Source organism: Lissotriton vulgaris, chromosome 9 (genome assembly GCF_964263255.1).
Source record: "Lissotriton vulgaris chromosome 9, aLisVul1.2, whole genome shotgun sequence".
Lineage (NCBI taxonomy): Eukaryota > Metazoa > Chordata > Amphibia > Caudata > Salamandridae > Lissotriton > Lissotriton vulgaris.
The window spans coordinates 1,140,444,162-1,140,462,154 of NC_141697.1; the positions used below are offsets into that span (position 1 = coordinate 1,140,444,162).

General features: G+C 42.6%; 1 protein-coding gene across 1 annotated transcript in view; it reads left to right on the forward strand.

Moving 5' to 3' along the window:
• LOC147692921 (uncharacterized) overlaps nt 1-17,993 on the forward strand; it is a 111,401-nt gene that overhangs the window by 24,375 nt on the left and 69,033 nt on the right. The window contains exon 3 of the mRNA XM_086939175.1: nt 2,826-2,865. Within this exon, the coding sequence (XP_086795301.1) occupies nt 2,826-2,865 (40 nt within the window). The remainder of the gene's footprint in view (nt 1-2,825; nt 2,866-17,993) is intronic.

Consider the following 17,993-nt stretch of genomic DNA (forward strand, 5'->3'; position numbering starts at 1 on the left):
GCACCACCATGTGGCAGGCTGTTATAAGAGCCAGTGCAGAGCCCTGAAAGTCACCGGCTCAAATTAATCATTGGCCTACTGATTCAACTCTAGTTTTGGCACTACTATTAGAGCATCCAGAACAGGCCACAAGTAAATTCAGTAACTCTAAGGACTCCTTCCTTGGAACCGGTGACAGTTTCCCATAAAGCTCAAGTTTTATCTGCTTAGTCTTCGGCTGCTGCAGTATCACTGTGCAGGTTGCCCATCACAAGGAATGCACGGAAATGGGACATTAAAAAATCAAAAAGAAAATTTGCTCAGCCAATGGTTCAGGTATATTGAAAGTGGGTCCTAAATTACAGGTGCAGCCTAAGGCTGAAGACGGCTGATAGCCAGAAACCGGTCCTAGGATACTTGATTCTGGTCCAGGAAAGACATGGCTTGGCAGTTCAGGCTGGACTGTTCCCATGAGGCACAGGGTCAAGACTGGTTTGTATATGGCCATGTCTGAACTGGGGTGGCTTGGTGAGCAAAATAACGATGGATTAAACTCAGATCTGTGACTGGGGGTGAATGTTTTGCCATTGTGCAACATTCCGTCCATCGTCTTGTGTTTTGCTGTAGAAGTATGAACGCAGGAATTAAAATGTACCACACTGGCTGGGATTGGTTTTACTAATAAGAATATATTTCATAGGTACCCTTTTTAGCAACATTAGGATAATGAAAGACTGGGGTTTCTAACCCAAAAGCTAATCTGCATCCAGCTCTTTGAAACTTCATAGGTCACTGGCTATATTAGAAAGTAACTTATGAACTGCAAGTACCAAAGCAATCTTACAAGAACATTAACTCACTGAGCTTTCCACATAAAATAAACGTCTGTGATCTGCATGGTACGCTTTCTTTGCAGCAGGCACATTATCCCTCTGCACAACTTTCTGAAACTTCAAAACTGCCATTGACGAAACGCTGATCTCTTTTCTGCAGGAACATTAATTGTCAGAGTAAACTTGACATTTTTAGTGTTGCCTAAAAACTTCTGGACACACAAGTAACACTGCAGCAGGTGCTTTCAAACCAATATGCTATTTCTAAATACAACAAACCACCCTCCCAGCTCCGCACCAGGTGCGGCTGCACTGTTCGCACTACCCAAGAGCCAGCCCAGTGTGCCTTTTATATACATGCATCTTTACTAACTTGTTTTGATCTCGAATGTCACTGACAGATTAAACTTTTACTTGATCTAATTTGCGAAATGTTGTCCTTCACATATAAGCTAGTGCTTTTGAATAATTAAACCAAAGGTGGCAATTGTCACTTAGGGGGGACCTTTGGCAGTCCAAGAAAATATACCCCAACTGAAAGCATATAGAGCAGTTTAAGGCTAGAGTATTGGACAGTGTCACGCTAAAATGTAGGTGTGTCGGGAAATTGCGTAACTTCCTAGTGTTAACTAAAATTTTAGAAAAATACTTAATGCAAATGTAGAATTTAGCACGATTTCACCATGAAATGCGCACTTGTGTCCATTTTGGGCACCAGGACTCAGTTTGCTCTATAAATTGATTCAAAGACACTACTGTCACAAACAGCCACTTAAGTACTGATCGTTCTCATTCTTCCTGTGCTCCTATTGGACTTCAAATTACTTGACCTGGGCCATATTGCAAAATATGGCACGCTCTTTTTTTGCACCACGCACACCTTTTCAAAAGGTGCACCCTGCTCCAACCAGGTGAGTGCACTGTATTATACTGAACGTGCTGCACCCATTTGTCGCGAATTCTTGCTGCTCTGGGGGCAGGCATTCAACTGAAATCGGAGCAGCTTTGAAGCAGTCGCTCTCTGTTTTCACAGTGCAGGTAGCAACCCACCTGCAATTTTAAAGGGGATTAGAGATCCCCTTGCAGGCGGGTGCGGTGAGTGACTGCACCTGCCTGCAAGGGAATGTCTGGGGGGGTCCATAGGACCCCCTTTCCTTACCCTCTAGAGGGTTATCAGGGGGTGCACTGACAGTGCGCCTCCTGGCATCTCCTTTACCTCTGCCCCCTCGTCCATAATACGCCATGGGCATAGGTAGAGATTCCCTAATTTGTACAAGCATCTGCAGCCCTTTCTGTAATACCAAAGTGCCCCTGGGGCATGCAAAGTAGCAGTAACTGCTCCTGGAACGAAACTAATTACATTGCGCACGCTGCAACGCCAAATGGTGTTGTAGCTTACGCAATGTAATTCTATTTATTTATGTAATTACCTTGGTTCGGCCGTGTGCCGTAGTTTACTACCCCCCCACCGTGCCTCTAGTCTGCCCCGCAGCACTCCCTCCAGGAGCCCCTACTGCAAAGCGGGCTCACATGCCCGTTACACCCAGGGGCACTTTCCATGATACGGTCCATAGTGTTTAGGAATTTTTGTGCAATGTCAAATTATACAAGATTACACCAGTCTATAAGATTTCACCTAGACCTAATTTCAATTATACCCCATAACAAAAATCCAGGTTTTCCTGGTTATTTTATTTTGAAAATGATACAATTAGTTATGAGGACCGAAGGCTCTGAGGCATCTCCTGAGTTAATTAGATAATCAGTAACTTGACTTTTTCTTGTGATCGTCTCTGCAACGAGGCATGTCAATTAACCAGCAGTTATCAGTGTTTTAATTTGTGCAGGAACCTACATCTGTGCTTGTACGGTACATATGATGCCTGCTGGCTGACTTGTTTTGGGTTTTGTGCACAGCAAAGTACATTTGTGGTTATTTTCCGTATACTACTGTAAACAAAATGTGGCTGTAGTTACTGCTTTTAACTTGTTGACATATTTTTTCCCCCCCAGACATGTCGCTCACGTTCCATGGGAATCTCGTTTTGCAACGGTAGGTGCTTCTCAACTAGTTAATTCATTGCTTTCAGAATGCAACAATTGTATTTGACCTTCTTATTTAAGAAGTTTTTATTGGATTTTCAAATACATAAGATTAAAGAGAAAATGGAAACAATAAAATGGAGAAGGGGTTGAAGCCATAATAAAACATACATAAGTAAATAGGCAAATAACATATGATTAAACAGCAATGTTATAAGTAAAGGAGGTAGAGAAAGTAAAGGAAAGGAGGAAGGAGAAAGAGGAAGAAGAAAGACAGAGAAAAAGAAAGGAAGAGTGTAGGAAAATTATTATAGAAAAAGAGAGGAAAAGAGTTAATGTATAGGAGAGTGAGAGGAAAGATACATAGTGAAAGGAAGCCAAAGAAGATCAGATTTAATTTTTTGAGAAAGAGAAGAGGAGGAAACAGTAGCAATCTTGTGTTCATCACAAATAAAACTCCACCAAGTTAGTATAGATATTTTAGAGTTGTCTTTCCAGGATGATAGAACAACTTTAAAAGCTAATGCAATAAAAAGATCAAATGATCTAGAAACGGAAGATACAACATCCACATCAGATAATAAGGAACCCAAAGACATTCTGTAGTGTCAAAGTAACATTAAATTTAAATATTGACATGCAAATATTCCAAACAGAGTTCCAAAAGGATAAAACATTAGAACACTCATAAAGTTGATGTTTTAACGTGCCCGTTTAAATGGAACATGACCAACATAATAGAGAAGAAGCTGGTGAAAATTTGCAAATACTAACAGGAGTAATAATAGCTTTATGATGAATAAAATACAAAGATTGGGTTATACGAGCAGCAGCAGAAACTTTGAATAACTTGGACCACAGTGTATCCCAGGTTGTAATAGGAAAAGAAACAGACAAATCAGTTTCCCATGCAATCTCAATATGGGACTTAGGTCTGTCAATAACATTTGATAACAATAACGTATATACAAGAGCAGCTTTATGTCTGTGAGTTGAAAATAAGGGGTATAGAGGAGTAGAATTGGATATAGACGGTGTGTGAGGTGGAAGGGAAAAAGTGGTTAGGTGGGATTGTACAGCATTAACAATATTGTATTCAGTGAGAAAAGAGTCTGGTAATTGATAGCGTGTTTGTAAGGCATAAAAGTGAAACAATGGAGTAGTTGTGGAGTATTTCCAGAATTTGTAATAAAATGATTTACCTTTATATTTATGTTTACGAAATGTATTATACCATACAGTGGAGGACAAAAAACATTGAAGTGGAGTAAAATCCTTAGAAAATTTATTGTATAATAATGATTGGGAGTATTTTAAAACTGGGTTAGTGGACAGAAATGTGCAATTTGACATAAAGATTACATGTTGAAAGGAAAAATCTTATAATAAGGAACGTTCAAAAAGGATCCATCTTGGGACCAGAATATCTACAAAATCATAAGCTAGCGCAAAAGATTGTTTAATCAAAAACGGTGAATGATAAGCCTTAAAGTTTGGAAAACGCACACCCCCTTCCTCCGTAGGACAAATTAGTTTGTTGAAAGCAATTCTAGGATGTTTATTATTCCACAGAAATTTTGTACAAGCAGAGTTAATTCGGGGAAAATATACATTGGTAATTCTTATAGGGAGCATAGACAATGTATATAAAACATGAGATACAATAATCATTTTAATGGTATCTAACCTGCCTCACCAGGAAAGATACAGGGGGGACCAAGTAAGGAGGAGGGATTGGATTGTATTCAATAATGTGTGGAATGTGAATTTCAATTAGGGACGAAGAGAGCCAAATGCCGAGGTATTTGATTTTTGAAGGACACCAAGCAAAATGAGTATCACTAAACATAAATTGATAGCATATAGAGTTTAAGGGCAAGACTTCTCTTTGAGAGGTTGAGTTTGTAACCAGAAATACTAGAGTATAATCTACCTTCATTCATAAAATGTGGAAGAGATTCAACAGGATTAGACAGATAGATCAATATATCATCTGCATAAGCAGATATCTTCGTTTCTGTGGAGTTACGCTTGAATCCAGCAATCTGAGAGTTAATACCAATACGCTCTAGAAAAGGTTCAAGGCATAGGATAAATAAAGGGTAAAGAGGACATCCCTGCCTTGTGCCTCTGGACAGAGGAAAACATTTAGAAAAATTATTATTGACAAAAATACTGGCTCGAGGAAGAGTACAAAAGCTTAATATAAGAGATAAAAGAAGGCCCAAACCATTGGAGAGTGTGAAACATAAATTGCCAATTAATGTGGTCAAAAGCCTTTTCAGCTGTGGTAAATATTTGATTTACCGTCCTAATTTCTATGCAGGTAAGTACTTAATCAATAATAACTCAATCGGAAAGAAAGAGGCAGAGTCCGTGGTGTTAGAGTTCTTAGGGGTTTTATTCCTTAAAAATGAATGGTCAGACCGGATATCATGTTCCTACCACCACTGGGGTGTAGGAAGGGATAGAGCAATATTTTATTGACAATACATAGCTTATATACTTAAGTCACATTATAGAAACCAATACAGTAGGCGTAACAGCTGAGAGAAACAAGATAAAACACACACATGGTAGTGATACGTAATTAGAAGGCGTGAACTAGGCGTGAACATAGAGGTGTGTGCTAGAAACGTCACAGGTAGGTGTCACAAGTGGGTGGCACAAAGCAGAATCTTGTAATGTCAGCAGAAATCTGAGGTCTGGATGCGCGCGCAGCTGCATGACGTGTGATTGACGTGGAACTGGAGGGTGCAGGGGACTTGACATTTACACTGGCGGAAAGAGACAGAAGTCTGGCATGTCAGATCAACTCGTACCTCTATCATATCTGATATCTGATGTTTGGGAACCATATTATCTAAACGGAAAAGGTCTCTGGGGCAGAAGCTATTCTATACTGACTGTGAGTGCGTGTATAAGCGTCTAAGTGTCTGCATGAGAATGCGAGGGGCATGGGCCTACCATGGTAACAGAGGCTATGAATTACTTGCACGGAGACAGTGAGGCCGGGCCCTTTGCTCTGCAGCTGGGGGGATGTTTACTTAAACTAGTAGGCAGGAATGCATTTTCGAGGAGCGGAACAGATAATTCGAAGGTTGAATACAGTCTTGGCAGGCAGCAGGCTGAGCTAAGCGCCGTGAGCCGCACAGGGAGTAAGGCAGAGGTCACGGGTACAGAGACAGCCTGGGCTGAGGCTTTCGGAGTCAGAAGGCAGGAAAAAGGGCTCGATGGCAGAATTCAGGGCCTACTTCGCCAGAGCTGAAAAACGTGTAAAGTACACCACAAAAAGACGTTGGCATAGCATACTTAGAAACGGAGTATTCAACCCATTCAGGGTGGATCTGAAAGAGGACATGTTAACGTTGGACGCAAATGTATTTGCGTCTTCATAGCTGGCACAGGAGGGAAGTTACATGCACTTTAAGCTGGTACATGGAGACGGTGGGGTACACGTTAGGGAACATTACTTGACCATAAAATTTATATTTCCTCATTCCCTCCTTGTTCCCTACGGACCCTTCATGATATATCGATCCTCATAAATCGATCAGTCTGTTCTTGTAACATCATTTGTTCTTCTTTCTTCCTTTTACGTTTTGAGAGAACTGGAATGTTCAATGCACGATGTGGCACACAGTCCACAAATCGCTGGCCCACACTGTAGGCACAGGCAGCAACTGAATACTATGACAAGGGCAATGCCTAGGAAGGATAGGACCTTCCATCCCCAAGCGGTTAACGTTGTCCAGAACCAACCGGACCAAGTCCAGGTGCCTGGATTCTGATGTATCTGATTTGCAATTTTATGAAGACGTGTAATAGCTTGGTATACCGTTGGCCCGTTTTCTGGAATGAAAACACAGCAACTTGACCCGATGACCTTACAAGCTCCGCCTCTATCTGCCAAGATGACGTCAATAACAAGACGATTTTGAAGAACAACAACCCGCATGGCGGACTGCTCCTCTGTTAAGTTACCTAGGGCGGAGGCCGTTTCATTCACTACTGCTTCAAGTGTTCTAGTTAATCTGCGTATTAGTTTACTGTTTTGGACGGGGCCTGTGAAAAAAAAGAATCCTTTATTGAAATCTGTGTATTGCTCCCATGCCGTTTCAGTGTAGTCGACAATCGGGAGATCTCTTCGGAGTCTATTCTTTACTAGATTTGTATTTCTGTGATAATCAGGAGGCGCTAGAAAAACAGGTGGCAGAAGGAATGCAATGTAACAGGTACCATCCCAATCTGGAGGTAGGCGTATGTATGCGGTATGGCCACAAACAAAGTAGGAATGACGGGTAGCTTTAAAGGAAGATTTGCCTTGATCACTGAATTCGACCACAGTAGTACATTTGCTATGACCTAAGTGTACGGAACCCTTCTTACTGACACATAAATCGCCAGTGACTGGTAATACTGACATAGCAGGGAGAACTGGTGCAGCTTCGGATTCAACAGTAAGAATCATAAGGTTAATTGTATAATTACCTAATCCATATACTTCATTTTCTAGATCAGTTCCTATTCTAATGGGAAGTCCCTTCTTGTCAGGGTAACAGGCATTAAGCAGAACTAAGTTCAAGTTTCCCCAAACCCAGCTCCCTTTAAAAACAGCGACATCAGGATCTAAGGAATTGATTATTCTAAACCATGCACCACAGGAGCCATTGTGAGTGAACGGGTACGGAAAGAGGGGCAGAACTCCCTTGTATTTCTGATAGGGAGGGAGTCGGCCACATATCCAGCAGTTTGTAGCATTGTTAGTCTGATGAGAGTGGTGTAACATACTAATGAATGTGTTGTTGCGCAGCGCGAGTCTGTAAGATAGTTCGTGGGGAGGTAATTCACTAAAAGAATGTTCGGCAGAGACATTGTAAGCAGATTGTTCACGCTTGAAGATAAGGTAATATATGGGAAGCAATATACTCGCTACAATAATCAGAAGACTTAGAAAAAACATAATCAATAACGTCACTATACAGTGACTGCGCAGTGATTTACAATATGTACGTTTCTTGAGTTGTCTCTCTCTCTCTCTATCTCGATCTAGGGGATACATGTCAGAAACTATTTAACCGATTCACCTAGGGGAGGACTTAAACAATTAAACTGTCTGACTTGCTAGATCGAAGTTTCATGCGGTACTCCTCTTGGGGAGTTTTCTCTTGTTTCGGAACTTTAAAGTCACTAGGTTCGATGCAGTCTTTGGAGGGGGTGGACGAGTCTGTTTCTGGCATCAGTTCATTGCATTTTTTTATATGACTCGTATGGATCCACCCCTTTCGGCCTTCCACCTTGATAGCGGTCCGTGTTGTAAGGAGGACGGTCTTCGGCTCTTTCCTGCGGGGCTCCAGCGGACTTTTCCTGTCGAAATTCCTAATTAGCACTGTATCACCGGGACGGACATCGTGCGGCTTTACATCAGTGTTGTCGGGAAAGGCTGCGGCAACCTGTGAACGACATGATTGGAGTGCAGACATCAAGGAGGCAAGGTAATCTGTCAGCATATTACAATCAACATCGGTAATTTTCTTAGGTATGGGCGTCCCCCACATATTCGGTGGTCTCCCAAAGACCACTTCATACGGGAATAGTCCTGATCTCGAATGGGCGACCATTCTCATATAGAACAATGCAACTGGCAGGGCGACTATCCAGTCGACCCCTTTCTCTTTACAAACTTTAGCAAGGCGGGTCTTTAGTGTCTGGTTATGCCTTTCTACAAGGCCAGCGGCTTCGGGATGTCGGACACAATGGAATCTCCACTGATATCCTAGCAGCAGGGAAACCTGTTTCATGAGTTCGGATGAGAATGGCTGTCCGTTATCTGAGTACACGACACGAGGCAAGCCGTATCGTGGGAAGAATTCTCGAACCAGCTGCCTGGCAGTGGTCGGAGCAGTGTAATCTGGGACTGGATATGCTTCGGTCCAACGGGAAAGTGCACAAACAATTACGAGGACATATTTGAATCCTCGACAACGGTCCATCTGGATATAATCCATCTGGAGGACTTCAAAAGGGTGATCGGGAGGATGGAATCCACCTTGCTCTACAGGGACGCTTTTACCTGGATTGAACTGACAACAGATCATGCAAGTACGCACTTTCTGTTTTGCTGCTGCTCGTAAGTGTTTGTTGTACCAGAGATTCTGTAAACTGTCTAACATCGCTTTCTCTCCTAGATGTGCTGGACTATGTGCTGTATTGATTATGACTTGAACCATAGAGTCGGGGAGAAACCATGTAGATTTTCCTTTCGTCATCCAACCTTGATCTGTCTGGATCCCTCCTAGTTCAGTCCATTTCTTTATTTCATCTGTAGTAGCATGTGTCTGAATATCGATTACATCTAGTGTGGGATCCCTGACTGTCATACAATGTGTCGGTACTATTGTCTTTGTCACGTCAGTTGTCTGGGTGTGAGTCAATGCTGTATGTTTTGCTGTCTGGTCTGCCAGGTCGTTACCCTGGGAAACAGAATCTGTAACTTTAGTATGTGCTTTACACTTCATGACGGATATGCCTGAAGGCAGATGTATTGCTTCTAACAGTGCTTGAATGAGGGGACCGTGTTGGATCTTGGCACCGTGAGAGGTCAAGAAACCTCGTTCTTGCCATAACACTCCGAAGTCGTGTACGACTCCGAAAGCATAACGGGAATCAGTGTATATGTTAACATTTTTGTTCTTGGCTAGTATACAGGCTCGGGTCAGAGCAATGAGCTCTGCCGCTTGAGCAGACAGTGTGTCAATACGATATGTTTCTTTAACTTCAGTTTCAGTGGTCACTGCATACGCGGCCACTAATTCTCCTGTACTTGTTCTCATACATGAACCATCCACGTAAAGTGTCAGGTCTGGATTTGTCAATGGAACATCGGTTAAGTCTCGTCGGGGCTTTGTTACTGCATTAATGATCTCTATACAATCATGCGGGGCTGGATCTGTCATAATTGAAGGTAACAATGTTGCGGGGTTTAGAATGCTGCAGCGTCTGATTTCTATGTGTGGCTGGAACAGCGTCAATTCATAACCTGTCAGTCGTGCTATAGTCAAGTGTTGAGTCTGAGTTCTGTTTAAAAGAACCTCTACAGAATGTGGAACTTGTACTGTTAATTGATGTCCTAAAACAATTGAGTCGCTCTGTCTGATTGCTAGTGCTGTTGCTGCTACTGACTTTAAGCACGCAGGGAGTGCCTGGGCTACTGAATCCAATGTACTTGAAAAATAAGCGCATGGCTTATGTGAACCTGCTTGGTCTTGAGTGAGGACAGACAATGCTGTACCATCACGTTCTGTGACAAAAAGTGTAAAAGGTTTGCTGTAACATGGTGTTGTTAAGACTGGTGCTTGGCATAAAGCTTTCTTTAATTCCTCAAAGGCCTGTGTATGTTCCTGAGTCCAAGGAAGGGCAGTCGAAGTCGCTGCCTCCTGTGTTGTCAACTGAATGAGTGGTTTAGCTAGAAATGCATACTGAGGAATCCATTGTCTGCAGTACGAGGTGAGGCCTATAAAGGCCCGCACTTCCTTTTGTGTCTGGGGTTGTGGCATATTTACAATTAACTGGATACGGTCAGGAGTGAGCTGTCTCCCCACTTTGGACAGCAAGTGACCCAAGTACACAACTTGCTGAACACAGAATTGTAGCTTCGAAGGAGACACCTTGTGTCCCTTGTCGGCCAGAAAATGTAAAACTGTCAGTGATGCTTGTTCACATTCGGGTTCACTTCGTGCGGTGATCAGCAGATCATCGACGTATTGCAGTAAGGCGGTATTAACTGGCATTTGAATACAATCAAGTTGTCTTTTCAGTGCTTGACTATAGATGCTGGGGCTTTCTGTGAATCCTTGAGGTGCGCGTGAAAATTTGAAACTTCGTCCATTTAAACTGAATCCGAAGAGGTATTGGCTCCCTGGGTCAATAGGTACACTGAAGAAGGCGTTCTTGAGGTCAATTACAGTAAAGAACGTTGCTTCAGAATCAATAGCAGTCAATAGGGATGAGATGTCGGGAACCACAGGGTACTGTGGTACAATGCATTTATTCAGTTCTCGTAAATCAATCACCAGCCGATATACTGGCGGTGCATTGGGATCAGTACGTTTAAGAATCGGAATGATAGGGGAATTACAGATATTGGAGTCGGTCTCTTCGACCACTCCTTGGGCAATGAGCTCTTCAATGATTTCCAGTAAAGCCACTACAGCATCGGGTGGTAACTTGTATTGTCTGATTCGTGGTAAAACAACACCTGGCTTTAATGTAACACGGTATGGTGTAATGTGCATGCAGCCTACATCGGTTGGGCCTTGTGCCCACAGGTGTTCTGGTACATTTTTCAATCTGACATCAAACTCTCGTAATACATAGTGACCCTTAAAGTCACGTAAGAAAAGTCTAACTCCTTCCGGAGAACAACATATCACTGCTCCTAGAGCCTTCAATGTTTTTATTCCTAACAAGTTTTCTGGACATGATTTCGTAAGTATCAAGTCTGTAACACGTGATAATGGACCCACAGCCAAGGGGACTGGTTCTGATACCTCATTTACAATAGGCTGTCCTGAAAAACCAAGGGAAACATTCTGTGAGCCAGAGAGGGGTGCCCCTGGGACTTCATTATGGCTTATTGTTGTGCGGCTTGCCCCTGTGTCAATTAAGAACTTTCTGTCTTTTCCCAATACTTGACTGTGTACATAAGGACCCTCTTGATCTACAGGAATCTCAATAAGAGGCAAGCCAAATTCCCTCTCTAGGCTGTTTCATGTGTAACGCTGATAATCAGGATAATCAGATTGGGCATACTGGCACATCTGCCGTGAAACTTGCTGCGTTGCGGCAATGGGCTGTGGCTGTGACTGCGACTGTGATACCGCAGCGGTCTGTCCTGTATGTGATGAAGCATGCATAGGTTGTGAATTCTGTGAGGTCTGTATATTCTGTGAAGTCTGTTGCTGGACCTGGTCTTGTCTAGGTGGACGCGGTCTTTCTTTAGTTTTACCTGTTGATATATTATGTTTCAAGACTGGGCATTCATGTACGTAGTGACCTGGCTGTTTGCAATAGTTGCATGTCCCTTTAACGGGAGCTGCTGCATTACCTGTCTGGGTCGTACCCTTTCTCTGGCCGTCGGCTGGAACCGACTGGGCCACTAACATTTTCATTTTCGTGTCTTTCATACGTTTCTGTTCATGATCCTGTTCTTCTGATTCTATTCTGATGGTATTGTAACATTTGTAACATCTGGGATGGCGTATTTGCTTGCCATGTACTTTCAACTTTATATACACGGTTCTTGACTGATGTCAGGGAATTCTCTACTAACTTTGATACAAAAAGATGCGGGTACGATTCGCTACTTGGTTTAAGACCACTATTAATAATGAAACATTTCTCGAATCTGGAATAGAAGTCACTACTATCTTCGTCGGGTTTCTGTTTACAGGCTGAGATTGCGTCCCAGTCCTCCTTTCTAGTTGTCAGTAATCTTGGCAGAACCTGTACTATCAAACCTGTTAATGCTTTAGTTTTCTCCCCAAGGCCTAGCCCTGGGGTACGAAGTTTCTCCTCGTCTTCTATTTCTTCCCATACAATCTTTTTGTCTCCCACCTCCCATTCTCGTTCCTTAAGTTTCTCGTAGATGCCGGTGGGCAGCAGTACCTTTAACATTTTCATGATATCTGCATATGTGTAATCTCCCATCAGTAACATGTCTTTAAGTTCTCTGTGAAAACCTGCAGGGTCTTTATCATGACAGGGTACTAGTTTCTTCATTTCCAATAGTTCTAACTTGGTCAGAGGTGTGTGTACATACACACGTTTCAAGGTATTATCGGTACCCATAACTGGATGTACTTCTCGTAAAGGGTTCTGTCTTTCAAGACGCTCCATATGATACATTTTTCTGTCTGGGGGCGGAGCGGGAACATATTCGGAGCTTAAGAAAGTGTTATATCTGTGCCGTTCTAGAATTATCTGTATTAACTTGGTACTTAGGCCTCTCCATCTGTCCATGAGTAGTGCTTCTAATGTATCGTGTAAGGGACCTGGATCAGAATGTTGATTTCTGTATAACTTGAGGAGGTGCTGAATCATATATGTACCTGCTAATTTCTGCTCGTCTGGAGATAGGTTCAGAAATGTCTGCGCTACTGTGTCATCATTATATATATTAGGATTGTCAGCCCATAATACTGCTGACCGGGCTAGTTCTTGTTCATCCATAGAATTGAGTACATGGTACCCCATTCGTTCTCGAAGCATTTTATCAGTGTCTTGAAACTGATGTTCAGGAGAATTCGGTTTTGTTATGCCAGAGAGAAAAACTCTCTTGCTTTCTGGACGAATGCCTTTCCTAAGGTAAGTTCCCTTACCTACATATGCTATCGTATCAGTAGTCTTTTCTGGTTCTTCAGGTGCTTCCCCCTCCTCGGAGGAGGAGTTTTCTTTTTCTTTTTCGTGTATTTCTATTACTGCTTTTCTTATTTTCTTGTACATACTAGATATACAATTCACTTTATCATGTTTTCCTTCTGCTATATTTTGACCCCACTTGTTTAGTGCTTCCATGTCATCATATTCTGTTTCTGGCCTGTCTCGTTCTCTTATTAGACAATTTATGAAAAAACGTAATATATATATGCTTTAGTTTCAACTTTCTGATGTTCCAGGGCCTCCTTAATACTTTCAGGATTTTCCCCAGTCTGGACAAAATGATATATTTTATCTAGATGATCAGTCATCCCTGAGAATAACGTTAGGTAATCTGTAGCTTGTCGTAAGCGTAGTGATGCTAATAACATTCTATCGTCTTTACCTGGTACTGGATCATATCTGCAAGCTGAAAGCGGTGCTTTGAGTATGTCAAGACGGGGTGATTGGAGCGTAAGGTGGTTCTGCATGTCCCTAAGGTGTAATCTGTGTGTTGCTGGCGGGGTCTGATGACCCCCGGTCGCACCTCCTGAGGCAGAGGCTTGGGCAATGTCCCTCTGTGGAGTCTGTATATGTACTTGAGCTTGTCTCTTAGTAGGATCAGGTAAAAACGGATTTGGCATCTTAACCTTAGGTGTGAGAAGTGGTGGAGCTGGAGGAGGAACGACAGGCTGTCGGATGGGGGAACTTTGTTGCGGTAATGGCGGGATATGGTCTGGAGGCGGGTTGCCACCTCCGTCCCCGTCACCGTCGGTAGGCGGGGCGCGTGAATTGGAGTAAGCGGGTGCTACATCATCTAGATAGGAATTCAGAAATATGTCTTTAGTAGTCCTGTGAGTTACTTTAGTTGGGACCAACGGTGGTGGCAGATCTTTCGGTATTTCTGAAGTGGCCTCAGGCGATTCCTCGGCCACTAAGTACATGCCATTTACAAGATTGTTTCGTGCGCGGTCTACTTGTTCTGATTTTACTCGGATCCCTTCAGTAACTAATTCGTTTTCTCGGGCTTTATCTGATTCTTCTCTATGTCTGTCTTCTCTACGGAGTGCTTTTTCAGCACGTTTATGTGATTCCTTACGCCAAAATTCTATGGCGTCTTTCTGAGATTGTCTGGCTTTCTTTTTCCATAGTGCTTCTTCTACCTTCATGATGCACTCGGCATCCCATGTTCCGGTAACAGGCCATCTGTGTCTCTCGTCTAGATGCTTAGTATAATCGGCCCATAAATCTAGATACAATATGGCATCTAAGCCATGTTTCTGATACATGAAATTTCCAGGAGTGTCCCTAGAGGGGATAGGAATTTCTTCCTCTAGTATCCCTTTCCTAGTTCCTATCTGCTTTAACTTATTGAAAAACGGCATCTTGTTTACTTAGTACTGAATGCTCAATCCTTGCTACTTACTCTGAACACAGCTAGTTACACAAAAACACAATAATGCACATTAAAACAGTCACTCATACCACGACATTAATCACATGAAAGACATTTGAGACATATATGACTACCCCCCTATACTGGATGTACTGCTAAACAGCACAGATACACTGCTAAGAACAGTGCAAGAACTAGAATAACTGATATACTGCTAAACAGTACAGATACACTGTCTAAAACAGTGCAGACCGAATTTGTGTACCCAAACCCGTCTTTACCGGATACATAATAATGCACCCGTCTAGATACGTCCCAGCAATGGTACTCACCGGGAAGCACGGAAACAGAAGGCCTCGGAAAACTCGACTGGACTGGACCGGACTCGACTCGACTCGACACGTGGATACTTCGGAAACTGGTGGGCCTCTTGACACCTCGGACCTTGCTTCTTTCGGCTAGGCTCTGGTCGGGATCCTCCGCACTCCTCACCGCCTCGTCTGGGTGCTGATCGCAGTCTTCGTCACCTCCGTGGGCCAGAGGGAGATACAGGAAATCCTGCCAGTACGCGTAGTTCCGTCTAACTGATGGCAGGGGACAGAGCTTGCAACGCACCAACCGGCGCTTGGGGTGGGGGAGGGGTCCCTATTCGGGCGCCAGAATAATGTGGTAAATATTTGATTTACCGTCCTAATTTCTATGCAGGTAAGTACTTAATCAATAATAACTCAATCGGAAAGAAAGAGGCAGAGTCCGTGGTGTTAGAGTTCTTAGGGGTTTTATTCCTTAAAAATGAATGGTCAGACCGGATATCATGTTCCTACCACCACTGGGGTGTAGGAAGGGATAGAGCAATATTTTATTGACAATACATAGCTTATATACTTAAGTCACATTATAGAAACCAATACAGTAGGCGTAACAGCTGAGAGTAACAAGATAAAACACACACGTGGTAGTGATACGTAATTAGAAGGCGTGAACTAGGCGTGAACATAGAGGTGTGTGCTAGAAACGTCACAGGTAGGTGTCACAAGTGGGTGGCACAAAGCAGAATCTTGTAATGTCAGCAGAAATCTGAGGCCTGGATGCGCGCGCAGCTGCATGACGTGTGATTGACGTGGAACTGGAGGGTGCAGGGGACTTGACATTTACACTGGCGGAAAGAGACAGAAGTCTGGCATGTCAGATCAACTCGTACCTCTATCATATCTGATATCTGATGTTTGGGAACCATATTATCTAAACAGAAAAGGTCTCTGGGGCAGAAGCTATTCTATACTGACTGTGAGTGCGTGTATAAGCGTCTAAGTGTCTGCATGAGAATGCGAGGGGCATGGGCCTACCATGGTAACAGAGGCTATGAATTACTTGCACGGAGACCGTGAGGCCGGGCCCTTTGCTCTGCAGCTGGGGGGATGTTTACTTAAACTAGTAGGCAAGAATGCATTTTCGAGGAGCGGAACAGATAATTCGAAGGTTGAATACAGTCTTGGCAGGCAGCAGGCTGAGCTAAGCGCCGTGAGCCGCACAGGGAGTAAGGCAGAGGTCACGGGTACAGAGACAGCCTGGGCTGAGGCTTTCGGAGTCAGAAGGCAGGAAAAAGGGCTCGATGGCAGAATTCAGGGCCTACTTCGCCAGAGCTGAAAAACGTGTAAAGTACACCACAAAAAGACGTTGGCATAGCATACTTAGAAACGGAGTATTCAACCCCTTCAGGGTGGATCTGAAAGAGGACATGTTAACGTTGGACGCAAATGTATTTGCGTCTTCATAGCTGGCACAGGAGGGAAGTTACATGCACTTTAAGCTGGTACATGGAGACGGTGGGGTACACGTTAGGGAACATTACTTGACCATAAAATTTATATTTCCTCACAGCACCTAAAGGCAAGGCTGCAAGGGGAGAGTTATATTTTTTGCCATCCAAAATAATAGTAGCAAACATCCGAGCATTGTCAGATGCCAATCTGCCTTCCACAAACCCGACTTGATCAGTTTTGATCAACAGAGTAGTGAAAGTTTCAAGTAGGGATGCGAGAATTTTGGCAAACAATTTGCAATCCTAGTTGACTAACGATATGGGATGGTAATTTTTACAATAAGAATGGTCTTTGTCAGGTTTAGGAATTATAACAATTAAGGCATCCATAAAAGAACCAGATGCTTTAGCATCTGCAATAAGAGTTAGAAAGTGTCAGGAGCTGGGGGACAAAAATGGAGTTAAAGGTGTTGTAAAATTCTATAGATCGGGTCCTTGGGCTTTTGACCTCTTTTAGAGATTTAATAGCATTGGTTATCTCCTGAAGAGTAATGTCTTTCTCTAATGCGTTAAATTTATCAGGGAAATATGATGGGGAAGGTAGACCCAAGAAGAAAGTGTTTACATTTTGGTTAGTGGGAAAAGTATCATCAGAGTAAAGAGATTTATAGTATTCATGAAAGACATTGGCAATGTCCTCATCTGATGAGACTAGTGTTTTAGTAGATTCATTAAGGATAGGGCCAATATTTTTACGTTCAGATTTAATTTTTAAATAGTTCGCTTGATTCTGACCTTCATAATATTTAGATTTAATTTCAAGCAAAATGTTACATGCTTCAGTTGTTGCTAATTTCAGCTTTTGCCTTAATCAAATCATGAAGGGCAGAAGACGATCGAGAAGTAAAGTACGTATGTTCTAAGCCTTTGAGTTTTTGAAGCTGATCTACATATTTCTTCCTGATGGTTTCCTTTTTTTTCGATACATAGGAAATGGTGAAGGCACGAAAAGTAGCCTTAAAAGCATCCTAGTTATTAGGAACTGATGTATCAAATGGGTTATTAACCCCTTTACTGCTAAGGCAAATATTAGGATTCTCATATAATTTCCATTTAAATCAATGGAAAGTCCATGACGAGTTACCCTTGTCATTAGCAGCGAAGAGGTTAATACTAAAAAATTCATTAATAAAGTGGTAGCTTCTTTGATAAAAATTGTGTCTGATAATAAAGTATTAAGTTTCCATCAGCTAAATTGGGAGGAGGTAAGTGAAGGGTCTAAAACAGCGTGAACAGGAGCATGATCCGAGATAAAAATTGATCCAATTTCAGAGTTTTGGCTAGAGGGAAGCAAGGATTTACTGAGCAAAATATAATCAATCCTAGAACAGGTGTAATGTACATTAGAAAAAAAAGTAAACGCAAATAAACCTGGATTACAAGTTTTCGAAACATCATACAATGAACGAGAAGTAATGGCCGAATGAAAAGCTTTGAGATTTGTCAGGTTGAAATTTACATTTGGACGATCTATCGGAAAATGGGTCCAACCATTGATTGAAGT